The 18,857-nt window shown below is 39.3% G+C and overlaps 1 protein-coding gene across 1 annotated transcript; it reads left to right on the top strand.

The window, feature by feature from the left end:
* Positions 1 to 1,373: 1,373 nt before the first annotated feature.
* On the top strand, positions 1,374 to 17,224 carry atp7b (ATPase copper transporting beta). The gene is made up of 21 exons (XM_044019988.1): positions 1,374 to 1,644; positions 5,789 to 6,560; positions 8,407 to 8,652; positions 9,057 to 9,220; positions 9,308 to 9,469; positions 9,562 to 9,635; positions 10,110 to 10,293; positions 10,748 to 10,981; positions 11,802 to 11,893; positions 12,008 to 12,135; positions 12,906 to 13,060; positions 13,281 to 13,415; positions 13,506 to 13,700; positions 14,233 to 14,415; positions 14,491 to 14,677; positions 14,986 to 15,126; positions 15,213 to 15,355; positions 15,432 to 15,635; positions 15,709 to 15,826; positions 16,031 to 16,133; positions 16,213 to 17,224. The coding sequence occupies exons 1-21, from the start codon at positions 1,513 to 1,515 to the stop codon at positions 16,484 to 16,486; spliced, it is 4,026 nt and encodes a 1,341-aa protein (XP_043875923.1). The 5' UTR covers positions 1,374 to 1,512; the 3' UTR covers positions 16,487 to 17,224.
* The last annotated feature ends 1,633 nt before the right edge of the window (positions 17,225 to 18,857 follow it).

The raw sequence follows: 18,857 nt of genomic DNA, 5'->3' as shown, positions 1-18,857 counted from the left end.
TTGCCATGTTTTAATGCCATTCAACTGCATTTTTGGTATCTTATTAAGATACAGTCAGAAATATGAACACTAAAATAAAAAGTAGTTGCAAGAAACACAACAAAATGGCTCCATATACATTAATTATGGCCCCATTTCATTTATTCAAATCCTGCTTTTTTTGTAAGTGTAAGATAGAGGTCACACTAAATATTTGACACTGTGGAAACTGTTATTTTCCTCAACATATTATCTCTATTTTCTGGTTTAATTATAATACAGATGAATAAAAAATAATTAAACATGATCAGTATACTGTAGCTTCACTATAACGGCATATTTAAAGTAAAGTCAATGTGTGTATTTCAGTATTGGGGTGAGAAAAATGTAAATTGTGTGCCTGAAGGTGCATACTGTAACTACATGCATGTACATTAAAGTTTGCAATGTTATGGTCATGTATCATCATAGGTGAAAGGTCACAGGCTGCTTTTACTGTTTTTACACACACTCATAGAAATAATGCATTCACTGGTCCCTTACCATAACCTTAACCATCACAACTAAATGCCTTAAAAGCCTTAACTTAAACCCAATTCTCATGCTCACCCTTAAACCAGGTTTTAAACTTCAGAATGTATGTGGACCGCCTAAACTCAGCTAATTCAAATGGTGGCTCATACTGTATTTTTGTGTCTTGTTTCAAAGAGAAACCAACGTTTTTTGCACCTGGGTTAGTTTTTATTAGTTTATTAGTTTCTATTACTGGTCACTTCATTTGTTTTACAGATATATGACCACAATATTTATGATTTCAAAGGAGGATGAGTTATTACTAGTAGCTCATATTTCGATGTGTCTTACATTTGTCTTTGAAAATGTCTGCTTGAGCTACACTTCCCACTCCCACCTGTGTTTGTAATTGAATATCCCCAGAGGTTTGTAACCAGTTAATGCTTAACTCTTCCCTTAAACTAACCACCACAGCTGGTCCAAGGTGTACCAGGGGGCCCCAATAATGTGTGGAGAAGGAAAAAAAACAACATTTTGTCATATTAAAGAAATTAAAGCGGTGATACTAACATACTTTTTTAATATTTCAAACAAAAAATTATTGAGACAGATAAGATACAAAAAAAAAGTACTTTTATTTGTCCACAGTTTGAGAAATGCTGTTATAATGTCTCTTTTTATGTCATTTTTGAAGCACAGGGGATGAGAGGGAGGCACCAAATCAACTCTGCTCAGGGTTCTGTCCCATTCGGACCAGGTTTTGTTCTCCGTGAGGACTACTGGTCCTTACAAGGTCAGTGTTTATGACAGAGGAGGCCCTAGAAAGGTGACACATACAAGTATACGCACACACTCACACAAGCAGAGGGGAGAGAGAGAGCGCGAGCCTGGAGTGCTCACTCGTTCCGTGCCGCTCTCCCTGTGTCACACTCGGACTTTGTCCCTGTGACTTTGACAAGATAAACCCAGAGAGACGACGCTGAAGCGGCCGCTGCTGCTGCTGCTGCCGCTGGTGCAACAATGTTTTCACCGAAGTCTCCTAAAAGTGTGTCCACCCATGTGTCCTCCGGGGAGAAGATCCGCATGGTGGAGTGTAGCTGTGAGCCGGAGCGCACCTGTGGACTCCACTGCGCGCAGGACTGTCTCTGTCAGGTACAGTCAAGTCTAACTTATTCATAGAGCTGTAAAAAGGAAAAGATATGAGATTATTTGTATGTGTGACCGATTTAAAGCTGCAGTGTGTAACTTTGTTGCCTTTTATGTTGTTATTCCGCCTCTGTTTTTGGTGGAATAACACGGTTTTTCAGGCACGACTTGTTTCCATTATTCCACCGTACTTCCTCTATGTGGGCGGGGTCATCACAGCAAATCTGCGCAAAACTGCTGTGAAGTCGATTTATTATCGGTGTCACTGAATCATTAGAATCAGTTCATTAAGAAGATTTGTTGAGCACTTCCGGCATGATTGGAGCACAGAACACAGTCACTGAACTGAAATACGACTTCACTCCAGTGACTCCACTCACCAGACTTCTCAGATTTTAGACATTCCTGAGATTTTAATATGAAGATGAAGTTGAAGTAGTTTTCTGGTTTCCCCCCTGAAGCCAAACACGGAAGTAACAATATACTGAATTGCCACCAGGGGGCTAAAACTGTGTTTGAATGAGAAAATGACACTGATTCGAACGTGTTTGTGGACCTCTGTTTGCCAAAAGCTTCAAAACGGGAGTCCAGAGCAGTATAGTTCATCTCTGAAACCTTTCATGGAACCTTGTTCGTGTCAAGCACAGGTTAATTTTCCCGTAAACTTCCATTCAAGCTGATTTCTTCTCCCCCCTGGTGTCAAACTAGCAGTTAGGCGCTGCATCCATTTTTCTATAAATCTTCTATGGTTATATGTGTTTTATATTTAGTTTATGCATTACTTTTTTTTTACTAAAAATGTCATAACACGATTTTGTGAATCATTTGTTACAACTTAATTGTTGCTGTGAAAAGCACATGTACTTATTCACTGTATTTCTCATATTATGTACAGCATTTTTCTGACAACCAGTGCTACAACTTCCTTTTACACAAAGACACTTTCATGAAATTAAGTATTCTTAAAATAGTTCTTTAGTCGCAGATTGATTGAGTGATGGATGTATATGTAAATGTATATATATGTATATATATATACACATATATACATATATGTATACATTTGGCAGTTGTACACAGGTTTTATTGTCAGTGAGCAATTCACTGAATCATGTGGCATTTGTATTGAACTTGGGGTGCAAAGGGTGAACGCACTTGTTTGTTTATGCTCGTCTGAACAAAATCCAGATGGATATAATGTAATCGTGTAGATCCCAATGACACTCAGTGATTTGGTGCCACAAAGACATGAAATTTCATCTTTCTTTAAAAAAAGAAGAAGAAAATCATACTATTTATTTATTCTCTTCTTTTATTCAAGTTGGATTTGTTCATGTTTTTTTGCAAATCTAAGAGAAACTCAGTTATTTGGTCCCACAAATACATGAAATGTCATCTTTTTTAATGAAAAAAAGTCACCCCATTTATTTTATTTAGTTTTAAAAATCAGGTTTGTACATGTTTTATTACAAATCTAGGTGAAACTCAGTTATTTGGTGCCACAAATACACAAACATCAACTTTTTAAGTCTTAAACTGTATTTTGTTTGCTTTGTAAATTGAATTTGACATTTATAGCCGTAGTTTTTTAAAGTCAGGTTTATTCATGTTGTCCTTTTTTAAAGTCATCATCTCTGACCTACATTTTGACCCACAAGGCATGGGTTGTTGTTGCTCTGGCAACAAGATATACACTTTCCAAGATCCTCTCTAAGACCGGAAAATGAAGAAGTGAGTAAAAGTGAGTAAGTCACAAGTGTTGATTAGAATTTAGAAGATGTGTGTAAATTTACACAAAGCACCCTTATTTTTATACCACTTAACATGTTATGTCCATGACAAGTCAAACTGGTTTCCTGTAAAATAGCTTGAAGGGATTAGCTTAAACAAAGGTTAGGATGATACGATATTGTTAGCTTAAAAGGTAGCTCATTGTCAAACCAGTAGCAGCAAACAGAGATAAATTAATATAATTTTTGTGTGTATATAGTAAAACAGTGAACAGGTCAAATGTAAAATATCTAGTATGTGGAGTAGAAAATGGTCAAAATGAAATGGTTGATATTCAATGTTTGAAATGCTTTAAATGTAAATATATGAACTCCCTCAAAAGCCAGAAATATGTCAAACCTTTAGATTTAAGCACAAAAATAAAATGCCTATTTAGTATTTTAGTAGTTGTAGTAAAGGTTTAGTAACATTTATATCAGACAGGACTGTACTGTAGCTTGTAGCTAGTGTAAATGTAAAAGTTGTGGTTTTATAATCTACAGGGATTTCTTGACTCTGTTTTTTATTTGAGTTTAAGAAAAATGTGTTTTCTTTCTCTTTTGCACACAGTTTTTCCTTCATTCATTTTTTTATATAGAATAAGTTGGTGGCCATCTTTCAGTCAGTTTGAGCTGTGTTTTAGTGTCCCGAATGTGACCTTTGACCTTCAGGCTTTTGTTTTTTAGGGGGAAAGGTAACAGTGGGGAATTTTGCTATCAAGGTTTTGTAGAACAGTGAAGTTTTGTTATTTGAGAATACTTGTACACGGACCAACGCTTACCTCCTTTTCTGAACACCAGTCCTCAAAGATGACACATATAATCATGTCTCTAATGACCTTTATTATGTTTATAATGAACAATATTTGATCATGAGAAAGTGAAGTCATGAAAATCAGAGGAAGCGCTTTTTTTTGTTTTTTTGTGTTGCACTTTAAACAGTCGGGCAAAGATCATGAACTCAGCAGTGATGTTTGTCTCACTGTAACCACAATTATCCTTATATCACACACGCACACACTTTTAACACTTTTGTATTTCTTAAAGAAAGTGTTTTATTTATCATATTCCTGATTCGATCTTTTGTAACCCTGAAGAGTAAACATGTAGAAACTCTTTCTTTAACGGCTTGTTATTTAAATGACCTCCTTTTGGGAGATTTCCCATATTTAATGGGGGAATTTCCATAGTTCATCAGGTCAGGTTCAAACTGTCATATTTACTTCTGAGAGCGTGGGAAATGGGAAAAACTAACTTCATTAACTTCATGATGACAACAGCTGCAAAGGGGTCACAGGTCACTGATGGGTCTCAGATTATTTATTTACTCTACACATGTTTTTTAAATCACATGTTTTTGTATATGTAAATAGGTGTATTTCTCTGTGTGTGTATCTATACTGTAATGGTATATTTGTCTGTGCTAGAATTCCAAGAATGCATCTAATCATGATGGGTGTGATGAGAAAGTAGAATTTTCTGCAAACGTAGCAGAAGGAAGACGATACTGTACATCAGTGTACATTTCATCCTGTTTTGCATTATTTACCTTGTGTGATTGGCCATATTTTTTTTTTTTCTGGTGTGCAAAGGAATTGTGGGTGATTTCCAGAAGTGTTGTATCAGAATCCTTTAGCGTTCTTGACAGACATTCCCCTCATGTGTGATCAATAAAGGTAAATCGGATCTTATCTTCCACTTTAATACTTACTGTTTTTATTTATTTAATCATAGCCTTATATTGTGGCTGCATGAGCAGTGTCAGGTAAATGCGTGAATTTGGCAACTAACACATTAAAATGTACTTTTGAAATACTTCATTGTTTGTAATAGAATGATAAGTATGTGCCTGGCTTCTCCCCTCAGCTCTCAGGAGTACAGGAGTTTTTTTTGACTGAAGAGTCACGTTGGGAGGCTTATGTAGAGTCACATGGAGTCATGTGTGTATTTCTTTTTCTTTTTTAAATCCCAAACTGGCACTGGCAAATTCTGGACCTTAACTCAGTTTAGGTCAAATGAGTTGACCATTTTTTGCTGCCAAGGCATCAAAGCTCGATTTTACACCATTCAGATGCAACCGCCTCTCTTTTTGTGGCTTAATGAGGTCAAGTGCAGCTTGTCGAGAGGTTGGATGGTGCTTTGCTTCTTGTTCTCACGATGGAAAGAAAAAGGTAGCAGTTAATTAAAAGAATCAGTACGTTTCCGTGCACACATGAGGGTTGCTTAGGGAACTGTGCCAATCACAGCTGTATTTTTGTGCTTTATGGTGAGGAGGATTTGCAGTTTCCCCCCTGAATAAAGGGAAAATGATTGATATCATGAGATATCATAATTTGACTAAAATCTAAACTGACATTTTTTTTCATTCTTTTTTTTTTAAGGGTAAATGCACTGATGTTCAGAAACAAGGCTTCAACAACTTGGCCTACGAATATGGGAGTCAGAGTGAGCTCTACCCTCCACCCAAAGCTCCCTCCAGCGTGACATTACGACTCCTGGGACTCAGCACTGAGCCACAGGCCCGAGCTGTTGAAACCAGAATCTCCATCCTGAAGGGAGTTCACACCATCAGGTTGTCTTTGCCCAGACAATTAGCCAAAGTGGTCTACGATGGTTCGGTCATCACGACTGCGGAGATCGTCGCGGAGCTGCAGGACCTGAGACACGGTGTGGAGGCAGCGGTGCAGATTAAGGTGGACGGCATGACCTGCCACTCCTGCGTGCGCTCCATCGAGGAGCACGTCGCTGAGCTGCCGGGAGTCTCACACGTTCAGGTTTCTCTTCAAAACGGTGTCGCACTGATTGTATTCCAGCCTCTTCTAATCACACAACAGACACTGGGAGACAAGATTGAGGACATGGGGTTTGACACCACTTTATTAAGTGAGGACGTGTCCTCTGAGGACATAAGCTGCTGGAAGATTGACACCTTGGCCAGGTCAACTCAGACTGTAAGCGTTTGGATTGTAGGGATGACGTGCAAGTCCTGCGTGCAGTCCATAGAAGGGAGAATCTCTCAAGTGGCCGGTGTCCAATCCATATCTGTGTCACTGGAGGAGGAAAAGGGAACAATCACCTTTGACCCCTGTCTGACAGAGGCGGAGCAGTTCAGAGCAGCAATTGAGGACATGGGATTTGACGCATCGCTTCAAGGTAGGCATCTTTAAGAGAGGTTGACAAAGGGAATCAGAATAAAAAGAAATACTTTACTAATGCATCAAGTCCTTGAGATCAAAATCCCCTTTTTAATAGTCAGTTGGCTTCAACGTGGATGCAAGGCCAAGCTGTGCTCACCCACCAGCACCCTCTGGTGGAACATGCAGTAATTACCTCAGACAGCCTGTTGCATTTTTAGGCTGTATATTTTGAACTCAAACAGGATTTTAAAGCTCAAGTTTGGACTTTCCCATCCAAGTTTAAAGTTAGTTTTTATTAATCCCCTTAGGGAAAGTATTCCTCTGCATTTTGACCCATCCTCGAATTAGGAGCAGTGGGCTGCCACACTGAGTAGCGCATTGGGGGTTGGGTACCTTGCTCAGGGGTACCCCAGCCCTTTTTGGCCAGGTAGGGATTTGAACCGGCGACCCTCTGGTTACAAGTCAAGTTCCCTTTCCACTTGGCCACGGACTGCCGTTTGTACAGATATCGCAATTTTGGATAAAAAAAAAAGAGTACTTTCTCAGAATCTCACAGAACGTTTGGAAAAGGTTGTTTTGAAAAAATTGAGGTGAAGATTATCGAATGACCATTTATTATAGTTATGCATGTAACTGTAAATGCAGATTGGGGGTGAACTGTAAATAGATTGAGAACAAAAATATACAGAACAGTATATTTTAGAAACATGATAGAAAATCAGTGGCTGCTTTGTTAGCTGCCCTCTCAGATGTCTACATTAATCTGATGTATTACATTACATTACATTGTATTACATTGTATTACATTTCTGTACGTTATTATATTTAATGCACATTAAGGAGAGCTACAGCTTTTTTAACCTTGCAAGGATGAGAAAAGAATCAAAATGTGTCGAGTAAAAAGCATGTGCAAAGAGACACAGTGACGTGCGTTTGGTCTGCACACTGCTGTGGGTCAGTAAAGCCTCTTGAGTTTCTGACTGGTTGCCACGGAATCCAGACAAGTATACACTCCAGTGTGACTGGAAGGGCTCTTCACAGCGGCAGCTTGCCAAGACGTCAAGGTCAAGATGAGTTGATGAAATATTAAAGTTTGACCTACAATCTGTGCTGGAGTTCAAACTGTGGTTTGTTGATTTGTTTTTCAGTAAACCTGTTTATATTATTCGTACAAAAAGTGGATATTTTCTCATAACCTAAACTTCTGAACAACACACAAGACTAGGATTTCTTAAAATCCATCGTATATATATATTACAGCAATTTAAAGCTAAAATTCCAAAACTGAGAATTAAAAACACATTTATTTATATAGGCCACACCCCCTACATACACTATGCAATCCTCCATCACGTGACATCACAGATGATTCTAGAAAGCTGAACTACTGAAGATACACTATACTCAGCCCAAATACTACATAAAGTCAAGTAAGTTTTGATGATATTATGAGTTAGCTATTTAAATCTATGGTTTTAAAGTTTAAGCAACTATTAAATCAAAATGTATTACAGTAGCTAACTAGCTGCCAAACCAGATATGCTACATGTAAGCTAGCTAGCACCATTTCATTTAAGAGGCTAGCTTATCATGGCGCTAGCTACCTCAAATATGATGCTATTTCTTCTACTATCTTTATATCTGTACTTTGTGTTACATTTGTGATTTTTACTCTTTTTTTTTGCCATCTTAGCAGAAAAATGCCACACACAGCATTCGATATATGGAGGCATTTCACATATCGCTAATGTTGATGGAAAGTCTTTGTTTATGTGTAAATATTGTAGAAAGACATACATGAAGAATGCCACAGAATGCAGTGTCTTTCTTTGGTGGATGACTTTGTCCTTTTGTCACTCCAGAACCTGTGAAGACTTTCCAGAACCACATAAAGTCCAGTCCTGTAAGCTCTGGACCATCTCACCGTCCTGATTTGCACTCACCCAATAAGGCTGCAGTCAGCAACGGCACTGGGTCACAGACGATGCCCGCAAGCTCGCAGCACGACTCCACTGATGCTAACGTACAAAAATGCTTCATTTGTGTAATGGGAATGACCTGTGCTTCCTGTGTGTCCAACATCGAGAGGAACCTGCTCAAACACAAGGGTACATTTAAGGGACATTTGATTATATACATAAGAGTTATGTTCTACCACTTAAAAGATTGAAATGGGCTAAAGTTGGAGCATCTAGTTGTGTTTTTTGACAGACAGAAAACAAGAACAGAAACATTTAATAGCAGTCGTGTCTCAAAGTTTGATTGCACGGTGCATGTGCAAGTGCATAAACATAGGCTGGGAAATATATCATTCTTTTTATTCCGATATATATTGGGATATAGCCTAAAAATATCCAGAAATTATTCATAAGCCATGTCACCCTGCCTTTCAGAAATATTATATCGTAGCAGTCAAACTAATAAAGTGAAAAATTGCAGTATTTGACCTCATTTGCAGGACATTAAATCATCTTAAATCATCAGAAACTGTCACTCTCACATTCTTCTGCAGGAATCATATCAGTGTTGGTGTCACTAATGGCTGGAAAGGCAGAGGTGAAATATGACTCAGCTGTCATAGATGCTGCTGCTGTGACTCAGCTTATTGAAGACCTGGGCTTCGGGGCCAAACTGATCGAGGACAACGCAGTGACACATGGGAAACTTGACCTTGAAGTGAGTCTTTGGATTATTTCATGCAGATTTCCCGCGTTCCAAAAACGAGTCAAGAAACTTCATTTTCATTCTTCTTTTCGCTTCTAGATAACAGGCATGACATGTGCATCATGTGTCCACAACATCGAGTCCAAGCTCACCACGACCAAAGGGATCCTCGGGGCCACCGTGGCTCTTGCCACCAAAAAAGCACAGATTCAGTTTGACCCAGAAGTGCTCGGAGCTCGAGATATAATCAGAATCATTCAGGTAATTCTCCCTTTTTTTATTATTTAATCATGGGCCTTTTGTTTAAAAAAAAAAAATCATAAAATAATAAAACATTGTGTTTCTTACTGTAGGGACTTGGATTTGAGGCCAGTCTGGCGAAAGCAGGCTTCAAGAACAACCTCGACCACACTGAGGAAATTAGACAGCAAGTATCTGTTTAAAAACTTTCTATATTATAAGAACACTCATAAAAGTGAACTCAAAAAATACAGTAAACTCTACACAGAAAGTCAAGTTATTTATTTAATTTACTGTTTAAACCTGCCATACCATAAGTCAACTGTGTGATTATTAATGATTCACAGCAGATACTTTTTGGACATGAAGTATTCCTGTATAGAACAAACAGGTCAAATAAACCTGGTAAAGCTCCATAATTCTCATCTTTATTCCAAAAATGTAAATTCTTCCGAACTAAACCCTGTTTAAATAATTTGATGAATGGGTTGAAATTACTTGGTAAGTCTCTGTCAATATTCAATGATAAAAAAAAATGTTGTGTGTGTATATTAGTATATTAGTTTTGCCCATTAAAGTTGTTTTTTTGTGATCAGTGGGTGAATTCTTACCAAAAAACAAGGAAAAAAAGACCGTGGTTATATGTTGTAATATGTTGCAGATGGAAGAGCTCTTTCCTGTTCAGCCTTGTTTTTGGCCTGCCCGCCATGGGCCTCATGATCTACATGATGGTTATGGACAGTCAGCACCAGGAACATGGAGGCTCCATGCCCGAGGAGCAGAACCTGTTGCCGGGCCTCTCAATCCTCAACCTGGCCTTCTTTCTTCTCTGTACACCTGTGCAGGTATGGGAACAGGTGACCCTGGCGTCACATGACTTTCTTTAAGAGGTTGGTTTTCAAATTCGTGAAGGGGCTCTTTTGTTTCTTGTGATTGTACGTAAGTTGATACTGGATTTCTTGGCACCTGACTAATAAGTAGGTAAAGACTGAAATTCCTTTGCTCAGCATTAGAGACGTTTATTGAGACATTCTGTTTTAAGATTGGACTTTAAAGCTGTATTATGAAACTTCTAAATATAAAATATTGGCTAGATTTTAAAATAATGCCGAATGAGTTTACACAATTCTGATTAATCAGCTCCACACCACTGTATTTCCATGCAAGGTTGGTTTACTGAATGAGCTACTATGCCAATATTTTAATGGAACCCTATTTTTCTTTTTAGGCAAAACAATTTGAATGATTTAACAGAAATTACTCTTATTTTACTTTCGTTTTTTCGCTCCATCTCTCCAGATTTTCGGAGGCCGCTACTTCTACATTCAGGCGTACCGCTCATTAAAACACCGCACCGCCAACATGGACGTTCTCATCGTGTTGGCCACGTCCATCGCTTACATCTACTCCTGCGTGGTCCTCGTCGTAGCCATGGCTGAGCGAGCCAGCCAGAGCCCTGTCACCTTTTTCGACACTCCACCCATGCTGTTTGTGTTCATAGCTCTGGGTCGCTGGTTGGAGCATGTCGCAAAGGTAAAAATATATATATATATATATGTCCTTACTGAAATTCACATGAATTTTACCCTGTAAAAAATTCTCTAAAATGGTTTCAAATCAGCTCTGTTTCTCTGGTTAATTCATCTGAATTTATCTCATACATCAATGTTTGCTTTTAGAGCGCAGTATTGTAAAGTAAATCAGAATATATACAAAACTGCAATATTAAAACCTAAAAATACAAAATAGCTATGTGTTTAGCATGACCTCCAAGCTTCACATTACAGTCAATAATTAAACAAAAAGAATAAGAAGATATAAAATAAAATCACATATTTTAATTACCCAGCTGCCAGCATTGCAAATTTTTTTTTACCCTCGCTAAAACTGCTATTTAACAGTAAACGCTATTTTTTAAAGTGCCATATGGAATATTATGGACCATCTATGAATAATATGTACAACACATTGTTTTATACCATATACATATGCACCTGTTTTTCTCTGCATGTTAATGAAATAAATAAAAGTATAGCATTTTAGATTATAAGAATTTAAATTCTAGTTTATTAAAACAATTTATAACTGAGGAGATGATGAGAAAACTCACAGGAAAAAAGTACATATACACTATGGAGGACAAGATGACAAATACCCACACGTTATTATTATTATCATCATAATTTTTTCAAGGGATTTATACAATATGCTTATTGAAATGTGTATGGTAAACAACATCCTTTACAATTTTTCTATTAAAAAAAAAAAATTAATAAAAAGCTGAAAAAGTATTGAAGGAGCCTTAGGTTGCACAAGGGTGAATACTTATACTGTATTGTTGTTGTTTCTGCAGAGTAAAACCTCAGAGGCTTTGGCTAAACTCATGTCACTTCAGGCCACTGATGCCACGGTGGTGACTCTGGGACCTGACCTCACCATCATCAAGTGAGACACAAGATACAGTAAATAACATTAATTGTAACGTTTAATTCAAACAAAACAAAACATGAACAAACATCATCATACTGGCGCTGAAATGTGTTCATGTGTGTGTGTCAGGGAGGAGCAGGTGGTGGTGGAGCTGGTCCAGCGGGGCGACATCGTGAGGGTCGGCCCGGGAGGGAAGTTCCCCGTCGATGGGAAAGTGATTGAGGGAAGCTCCATGGCAGATGAGTCCTTGATCACAGGTGTGGAGCTGTTATTTTAAACATTCTGTGTCTCCACATTACTGTAATTAATTGTCTACCACTGTATCCTCCACATGAGGGTCGCGGGGGGCAACTGGAGCCATTCCCAGCTCACATAGGGTGAAAGGCAGGGTACGCACTGTGGGAGAAAAACCATGCAATCTCCACATGCCCACATGTCTTTTTGCTGTAAGGCAACAGTGCTATCCACTACGTTGTTGATTTTTCTGTGTTAGTTTACGATATCCATGGTCACTTCCTGGTTTTCAATTAGCCAGACCAACCTTTTCTGCTAAGTTGTCAACGATGCAGAGATCTTCTACAATCCGTGTCTGCAGAAGTTGCAACGCCTTTTTCATTTTAGGCCATGTCGAATCCCTCAGGACCAACTGTAAATGTTTTAACTGCTAAGGTTACCTTACAAAACCCAAATTTCCCAAATAGTGAAAGATGTTACAGTAGGGATAGCTAATGGGCATTCGAAGGCAGAAAATAAGGACAAAGAACATTAGGATATACTTTAATATACTATGATAATAATAATGATAATGATACATGTGATGGGTGTTAATGCTCCATCATATTTTTATCTATTAGACCTGACTGAACCTTAAAAAATGACATCACGAATCACAGTTGTGGTATCTGCCTGAAAATTTCAATTAGTATTTTGTTCAGCCCTTGCGTCAACAATTCAAGATATTAAGATGGAACAATCAGCAAAAAAATTAATTATTCTATTTTTCTGTAAACCATTTTATTCCATACAGGTGAGCCCATGCCCGTTAGTAAGAAGGTGGGGAGTCTGGTGATTGCCGGCTCCATCAACGCTCACGGCGCTCTTCTGGTGGAGGCGACGCACGTCGGTGACGACACAACTCTCTCTCAAATTGTCAAACTGGTGGAGGAGGCTCAAACCTCCAAGGTGAGAAAGAGGCTTTGTTTAGTATAGTTATTGTGTTTAGTTATTATGTTCCATTTACATAAGAAGTCAGAACTGGGAACAGAATTTCACTTTTCCATACATTTTTAACTGAAACACAAGGTTGTAATGCCTCATCATGTATTACATTATCAGTGTGCTTAAAGTGGATGCTTGACTGAACATTTACAGTGAACTCTACTGCCCTCTTGTGGTCTCTCAGGCTCCCATTCAGCAGTTTGCGGACAGAATCAGTGGATTCTTTGTCCCCTTCATTGTTCTCGTGTCTCTGCTCACACTTTTGGCCTGGATTGCCATCGGATTTGTCAATTTTGATATTGTGAAGGAGAACTTCCCGGTACAAACACACACTCACACTCACAAATGATGCAAAATTCTCCTGTGTGAGCAATATTTTTTACACCAGTTTCATATTTCTCCCCTGCAGGGTTATAACCAGAACATCTCCAAGGCGGAAGTCATCGTCCGCTTTGCCTTCCAAGCGTCCATCACTGTTCTGTCCATTGCCTGCCCCTGCTCTCTGGGCTTGGCAACCCCAACTGCTGTCATGGTGGGCACGGGAGTTGGAGCTCAGAACGGGATCCTCATTAAAGGAGGCGAGCCGCTGGAGATGGCCCATAAGGTAGTGGCTTGCAATACAGCCAACTTTTGTAAAGTAAATACAAGGCTAGTATCACGATACCAAATACTGATAATGATAAAACACTAAAAACACATCTCTTCTGACTCTACCTCGACTAAGACGACAAAAAAAAAGAAATTGTACATCGCACTTATGACTAGCACTTCATAGTTTGATCTACTTGAAGCTCTAACTTACTTCTAGCTCTTATTTGTACCCAAATGTTTAAATGCACTTTTGTAAGTCGCTTTGGATAAAAGCGTCTGCTAAATGACATGTAATGTAATGTAATGTAATATTTTTACCTTTAAAGGCAGCTTTTGTTCTTTCGTGGATGATGTAAATAGACCAATATGGTAAATGGGATTTTGATTTTGTAAATACATGATATAACAAACATCTGACCTGCCATATATTATAAATACCATTTAATTTCTACTTATGAACCATCCTAAAAGTTACAACTGGACCTTTAATGGGACATTTAGTATGTTATTAAGGTGGAACCATGACTCGTTCACTGCTCCCTCAGATTGGTGTGGTGATGTTTGACAAGACCGGTACCATCACTAAGGGCGTGCCGCAGGTGACCCGTGTGTTGGTGTTGTGGGAGATGGCCCGCATGCCCCTGAGAAAGATCTTGGCAGTGGTCGGCACCGCGGAGGCCAGCAGCGAGCACCCACTGGGCATGGCAGTTGCTAAACACTGCAAAGAGGTAATGTTTGTATTTAGCAATGTTGTGCTTTCTAAAGCTGACAAAATGACCACAACTGTGCACATCACGTGACAGGAGCTGGGCTGTGACATGCTGGGATACTGCCAGGACTTCCAGGCAGTGCCCGGCTGTGGGATTAGCTGCCAAGTGTCCAACGTTGAGCATCTTCTTCAGCAGAGTGAGGAGCATTTTCTGCTTCCAGGAGCCACCACAGATGAAAGCAGCCTTTTCTCTGATGCAGAGGCGCCACCTACAGATCACTGTGAGTTACTCAGTTTCTGTCCATGTCTAAAATCTGGGAGGTAAGGGTTACCTCCCATTTTAACAATAAGATACTTTATTGTTATTGCAGTTATGCAAATAATCTTTGTTTGGTAGCTTTGGTAGTCTTGTAAACTTCATAAATAAAATCAATAACTTGGTTTGAATAATGGAAATTAAAGCAAAAACAAAGTCTACAATGTTAAACATGACAGCACAGCACAAAAGATAAGAGATTGGCCTTGATTAAACCTGGCTAAATAAACTTAAGTGGAAGAAATTAATTAATTTTTATGTTTTTGTTTACAGATGAAGCATTCTCCTACTCAGTCCTGATCGGGAACAGAGAGTGGATGAGGAGGAACGGTCACCACATTGGAGCAGACATCGATGCCGCCATGAGCAGCCATGAGACGAAAGGGCAGACGGCCATCTTGGTGGCTATAGATGGTGAGGATTCAAACTTGTAAAAAAATCCCCTTCCTTGTTCTCTGGCCCCGTTGTACCCTGTAGTATGTTTTGTGTTCTCTCTGCAGGTGTGCTGTGTGCCATGTTCGCTATTGCTGACACGGTGAAGACAGAGGCAGCGTTAGCGGTGCACACACTCAACAGCAAGGGCATCGAGGTGGTGATGATAACAGGGGACAACAGGCGCACGGCTAAGGCTATCGCTGCACAGGTAAAAAGTTGTCCTTTAATTGTATCCAATACCTTTCTGCCCTACCTTTTAACCCTGGATGTTTGGTTACCATCAGGTGGGGATCAGGAAGGTGTATGCAGAGGTGCTGCCATCACACAAGGTGGCTAAAGTGCAGGAGCTGCAGGAAAAAGGCCTGCGTGTAGCAATGGTAGGAGACGGCGTCAATGACTCGCCCGCGCTCGCACAGGCCAACATCGGCATTGCCATCGGCACAGGAACAGATGTGGCTATAGAGGCGGCAGATATCGTCCTGATCAGAGTGAGTGACGCCAAGTCGATACGGAGATGCAGTGACATGTTTCGAGGTGTCTCACTTGAAGGTTTCTGTTCAGAGCGATCTGCTGGACGTGGTGGCGAGTATCGAGCTGTCGAAGAAAACGGTGCAGAGGATCAGGATCAACTTTGTTTTCGCTCTCATTTACAACCTTCTGGGGATACCAATTGCTGCCGGTAAAGAGCAATTATATTCTGCCACTGTCACAACTCAACATCTGCACTGTTGTATTCACTGGCTATCACAAATTCTAATAATTTCTATTGTAAATAACTATCAATATCAACATCAAAAATCACCAAAGGTTATGTACTTCAGCTTTAATGCCTTTCCACTGAATCAAACATTAAAGGGCTGTTGCCTCCTCTTGTTGATTGCAGGCGTATTCATGCCTGCTGGCCTTGTACTCCAACCCTGGATGGGCTCGGCCGCGATGGCCGCCTCGTCCGTTTCTGTTGTTCTGTCGTCTTTGCTGCTACGAACGTGAGTCTGTGTACATCACAGGAGTCTCTGTATTAGAATCACTCAATAAATGAATATGATGATGTCCTGTTCCCTCCAGGTATAAGAAAACCTCTGTGGAGCTGCATGCGGTACGTGCTCGAGGTCAGATGAAGAGCCTAAGGTCCTCTCAGATCAGCACGCACTTGGGGCAGGAGGGCCGACGGCGGAGCCCAGCTCTCTCCACCAGCTTTGCTCGGGAGCAGCTGAATCCAATCAGCAGGACACCGCCTTCCCTCTCCAGGCAGGGAGCGTCCATTAACTCTGTCCACCAGGGGCAACAGGACAGCTGCTCCCTCTTGGACCACCAGACTGCAGAGGACTGTAATGTGTAGCTAAGAGCAAAAGGGAAGAGGCGGTGTCTGCCTGCACCTCATGTTTACATTCAGCAAAGGCTATTTGTGTCATATTTCTATGTATTTATGCTAAGAGACAAGGATAATTGTGCACATCACTCACGTCCATTTTCAGCTCATGAATCTGAGGACTCAACGTTGATCTCTCACTTTATTTTGGAAAATATCCGTAAATCAAGATGTGTGTCATGACCTCTGAACATTCCTCCCTGGGTCACTTTTCTGTATGTCGACATATACTCTGTTTGGACTTTTTACCTCTAGTTTTCTGTTTCCTGTTTTATTTTATACTATTTCCTCGTGTGTGCACCTTGCCTAGTTGTACTTCCTGTGTTTTTGCCTTTATTGTGATTGTCTGTGCATCCCTGACAAGTCGTTGGTTTCACCTGTGCTTAATTAACACCCTCTCCAGTGTATTCAGGCCCTAATCCACGCGGAAACAGAACTTCTCCTATCCCAGTACTTCCCCAGAAGTGGAACATTTTTTTTTTAAATTAAATTACATTTTTGTCCCTGTACCCTCCGGTTTGTAATACGTGACACTCTCAAGGTTCATTTTCACGGTATTTCTTTTTAACGTCACAACAGATGATTGTGCTACAGGAACTGAAGCTAATGTGAAAGGTAGGTTTTACTTGTCAGAAATTCGAATTATTGCTGTACAAATTCACTTTTTGTTGATGTACTTAACACTAAAGTGGCACGTTGTCTCGGAAAGGTGCAGACTGTAATTGTTATATGGTTTTACAAACCGCCACAACTGACAAACTAGAGTTTTTAATGCTAACTACTGAAGGCTACGTAGCTTCTCCAACGCACTTGAAAGGGAAGGAAAAACACCACGTTTTCTTAAAAATACGTTTGTGTTTTAGTTCACAGCTGTCATGTCATCTAAGATGAGAACGTTTATTCTCACGTTAAAGCTTCGCACGTATCACGACCTCTTGTTTTAAGTATAAAGAGAGGAAGTGAAGTTTAAAGTTCACGTCTATATTGAGCTGTGCTAGCTATCATTCATGTTTTAATGAATGAATTGCCAATCACACAATTTCATCTGTGGAATCTATAGTCAATGGTCCAGTGTGTAAAATGTAGATTCAGTTATTTAAATTGAACTTTTACCCATTTACCCACCCAAATGGCTTTCAAGAAATTTAACTAATTAGCCATTTAGGGGTCCTTAACCTGACTGGCTACAGTCCGTGTTAAGAGCATATAAATACACTCGTTATGTACTGCATTTATGTATGTATGTATACACTTCTTGTTTCCTATTTTACTGAAGGTCATTGTTGTAAGTGAAGACACAGAGAGTAGCCTTCAGTTAGTCTTGGGGAAAAAAAGAAGTAAATCTCATATATAAATGCATTATATTTTTCCTCTTTTGTAGAAGGCAAATGAACCTCATGGGGTTCATGATTATATAAGAATGCAAAGTAAAGTAAAGTAAAACAACCACAATTTACTGACACGAAGCAAGTGTCTAATTGACTTCATTATGATGCAGTGATGTTGTGGAGCACCACCCAATTACTGTTACTGGAGAATGTTATATCCTGATTTTAACAGTAAGAGGTTCTAATGAAGTGTCACTCTGGACTTGGACTCTTGGAAACACACTGACCTCAGCTGTTTGCAGCTTATAATAATAACCAAGTCATTATGATGTATGCTATAGCCGTTGGGACTGCAGTGTATAATTAAGGTTATAGTTATCAAACAAGTGGAATAATAAAAGTTTTGTTTTTGTGAAGACAAGGTCGGCTTCAGAAAAGATGCACAAAAGGTTTCAGAGTTCTGCTCTAGGAAGGTACAAGTGAGATGACAAGTCATACTTTTGTGTCCATACAATGAATTGATGCTATCACAAATCCAATCAACCTCACACAAAGGCTAATAAAAAAAAAAAAACATTTCCAGAAAACACATTTTCTCAAAATACATCAAGCCATTAGGCAGTATAATGTGGTAGATTTTGACGCATTTTTGTTCAAATTTTAGGTTGATTTGCAGCAGCACACCGGATATTTATCTGCTATATTTTTAGAAACTTAAGTGCAAGTTTCAGTCACAAAGGGATCTGAACCCTTATCCATAAGGCCATGTGATTTTTTTTCTCCCCACTTGTTCTTTGAAAGTTGCAGTTTTCTTGGTCAGAAATGTGAAATAAGTAAGGAAATGTACCTTTTTTGAAATCCTGTCAATATCAAATTGTGCATTAAAGTATGCGTAAAGTATTGTTAAAATATATATTTTTGTCTTTGGTGAAAAATAACTAAAAAAAAACAATGTTAACATTTTAATTGCATTATGTCATTACTCCACTTTCTTTACATTGATTCTTTCTTAA

Source organism: Solea senegalensis, linkage group LG2 (genome assembly GCF_019176455.1).
Source record: "Solea senegalensis isolate Sse05_10M linkage group LG2, IFAPA_SoseM_1, whole genome shotgun sequence".
NCBI classification, from domain to species: Eukaryota; Metazoa; Chordata; class Actinopteri; order Pleuronectiformes; family Soleidae; genus Solea; species Solea senegalensis.
This window is presented reverse-complemented; position numbering and strand designations above follow the sequence as displayed.

Bases quoted from the DNA above. Each gene is read 5' to 3' on its own strand.
- atp7b (XM_044019988.1), top strand. From the start codon at position 1,513: ATGTTTTCACCGAAGTCTCCTAAAAGTGTGTCCACCCATGTGTCCTCC. The intron at 9,221-9,307 runs GTGAGTCTTTGG...TTTCGCTTCTAG, and splicing joins ATGGGAAACTTGACCTTGAA to ATAACAGGCATGACATGTGC. The intron at 13,061-13,280 runs GTGAGAAAGAGG...GTGGTCTCTCAG, and splicing joins AGGAGGCTCAAACCTCCAAG to GCTCCCATTCAGCAGTTTGC.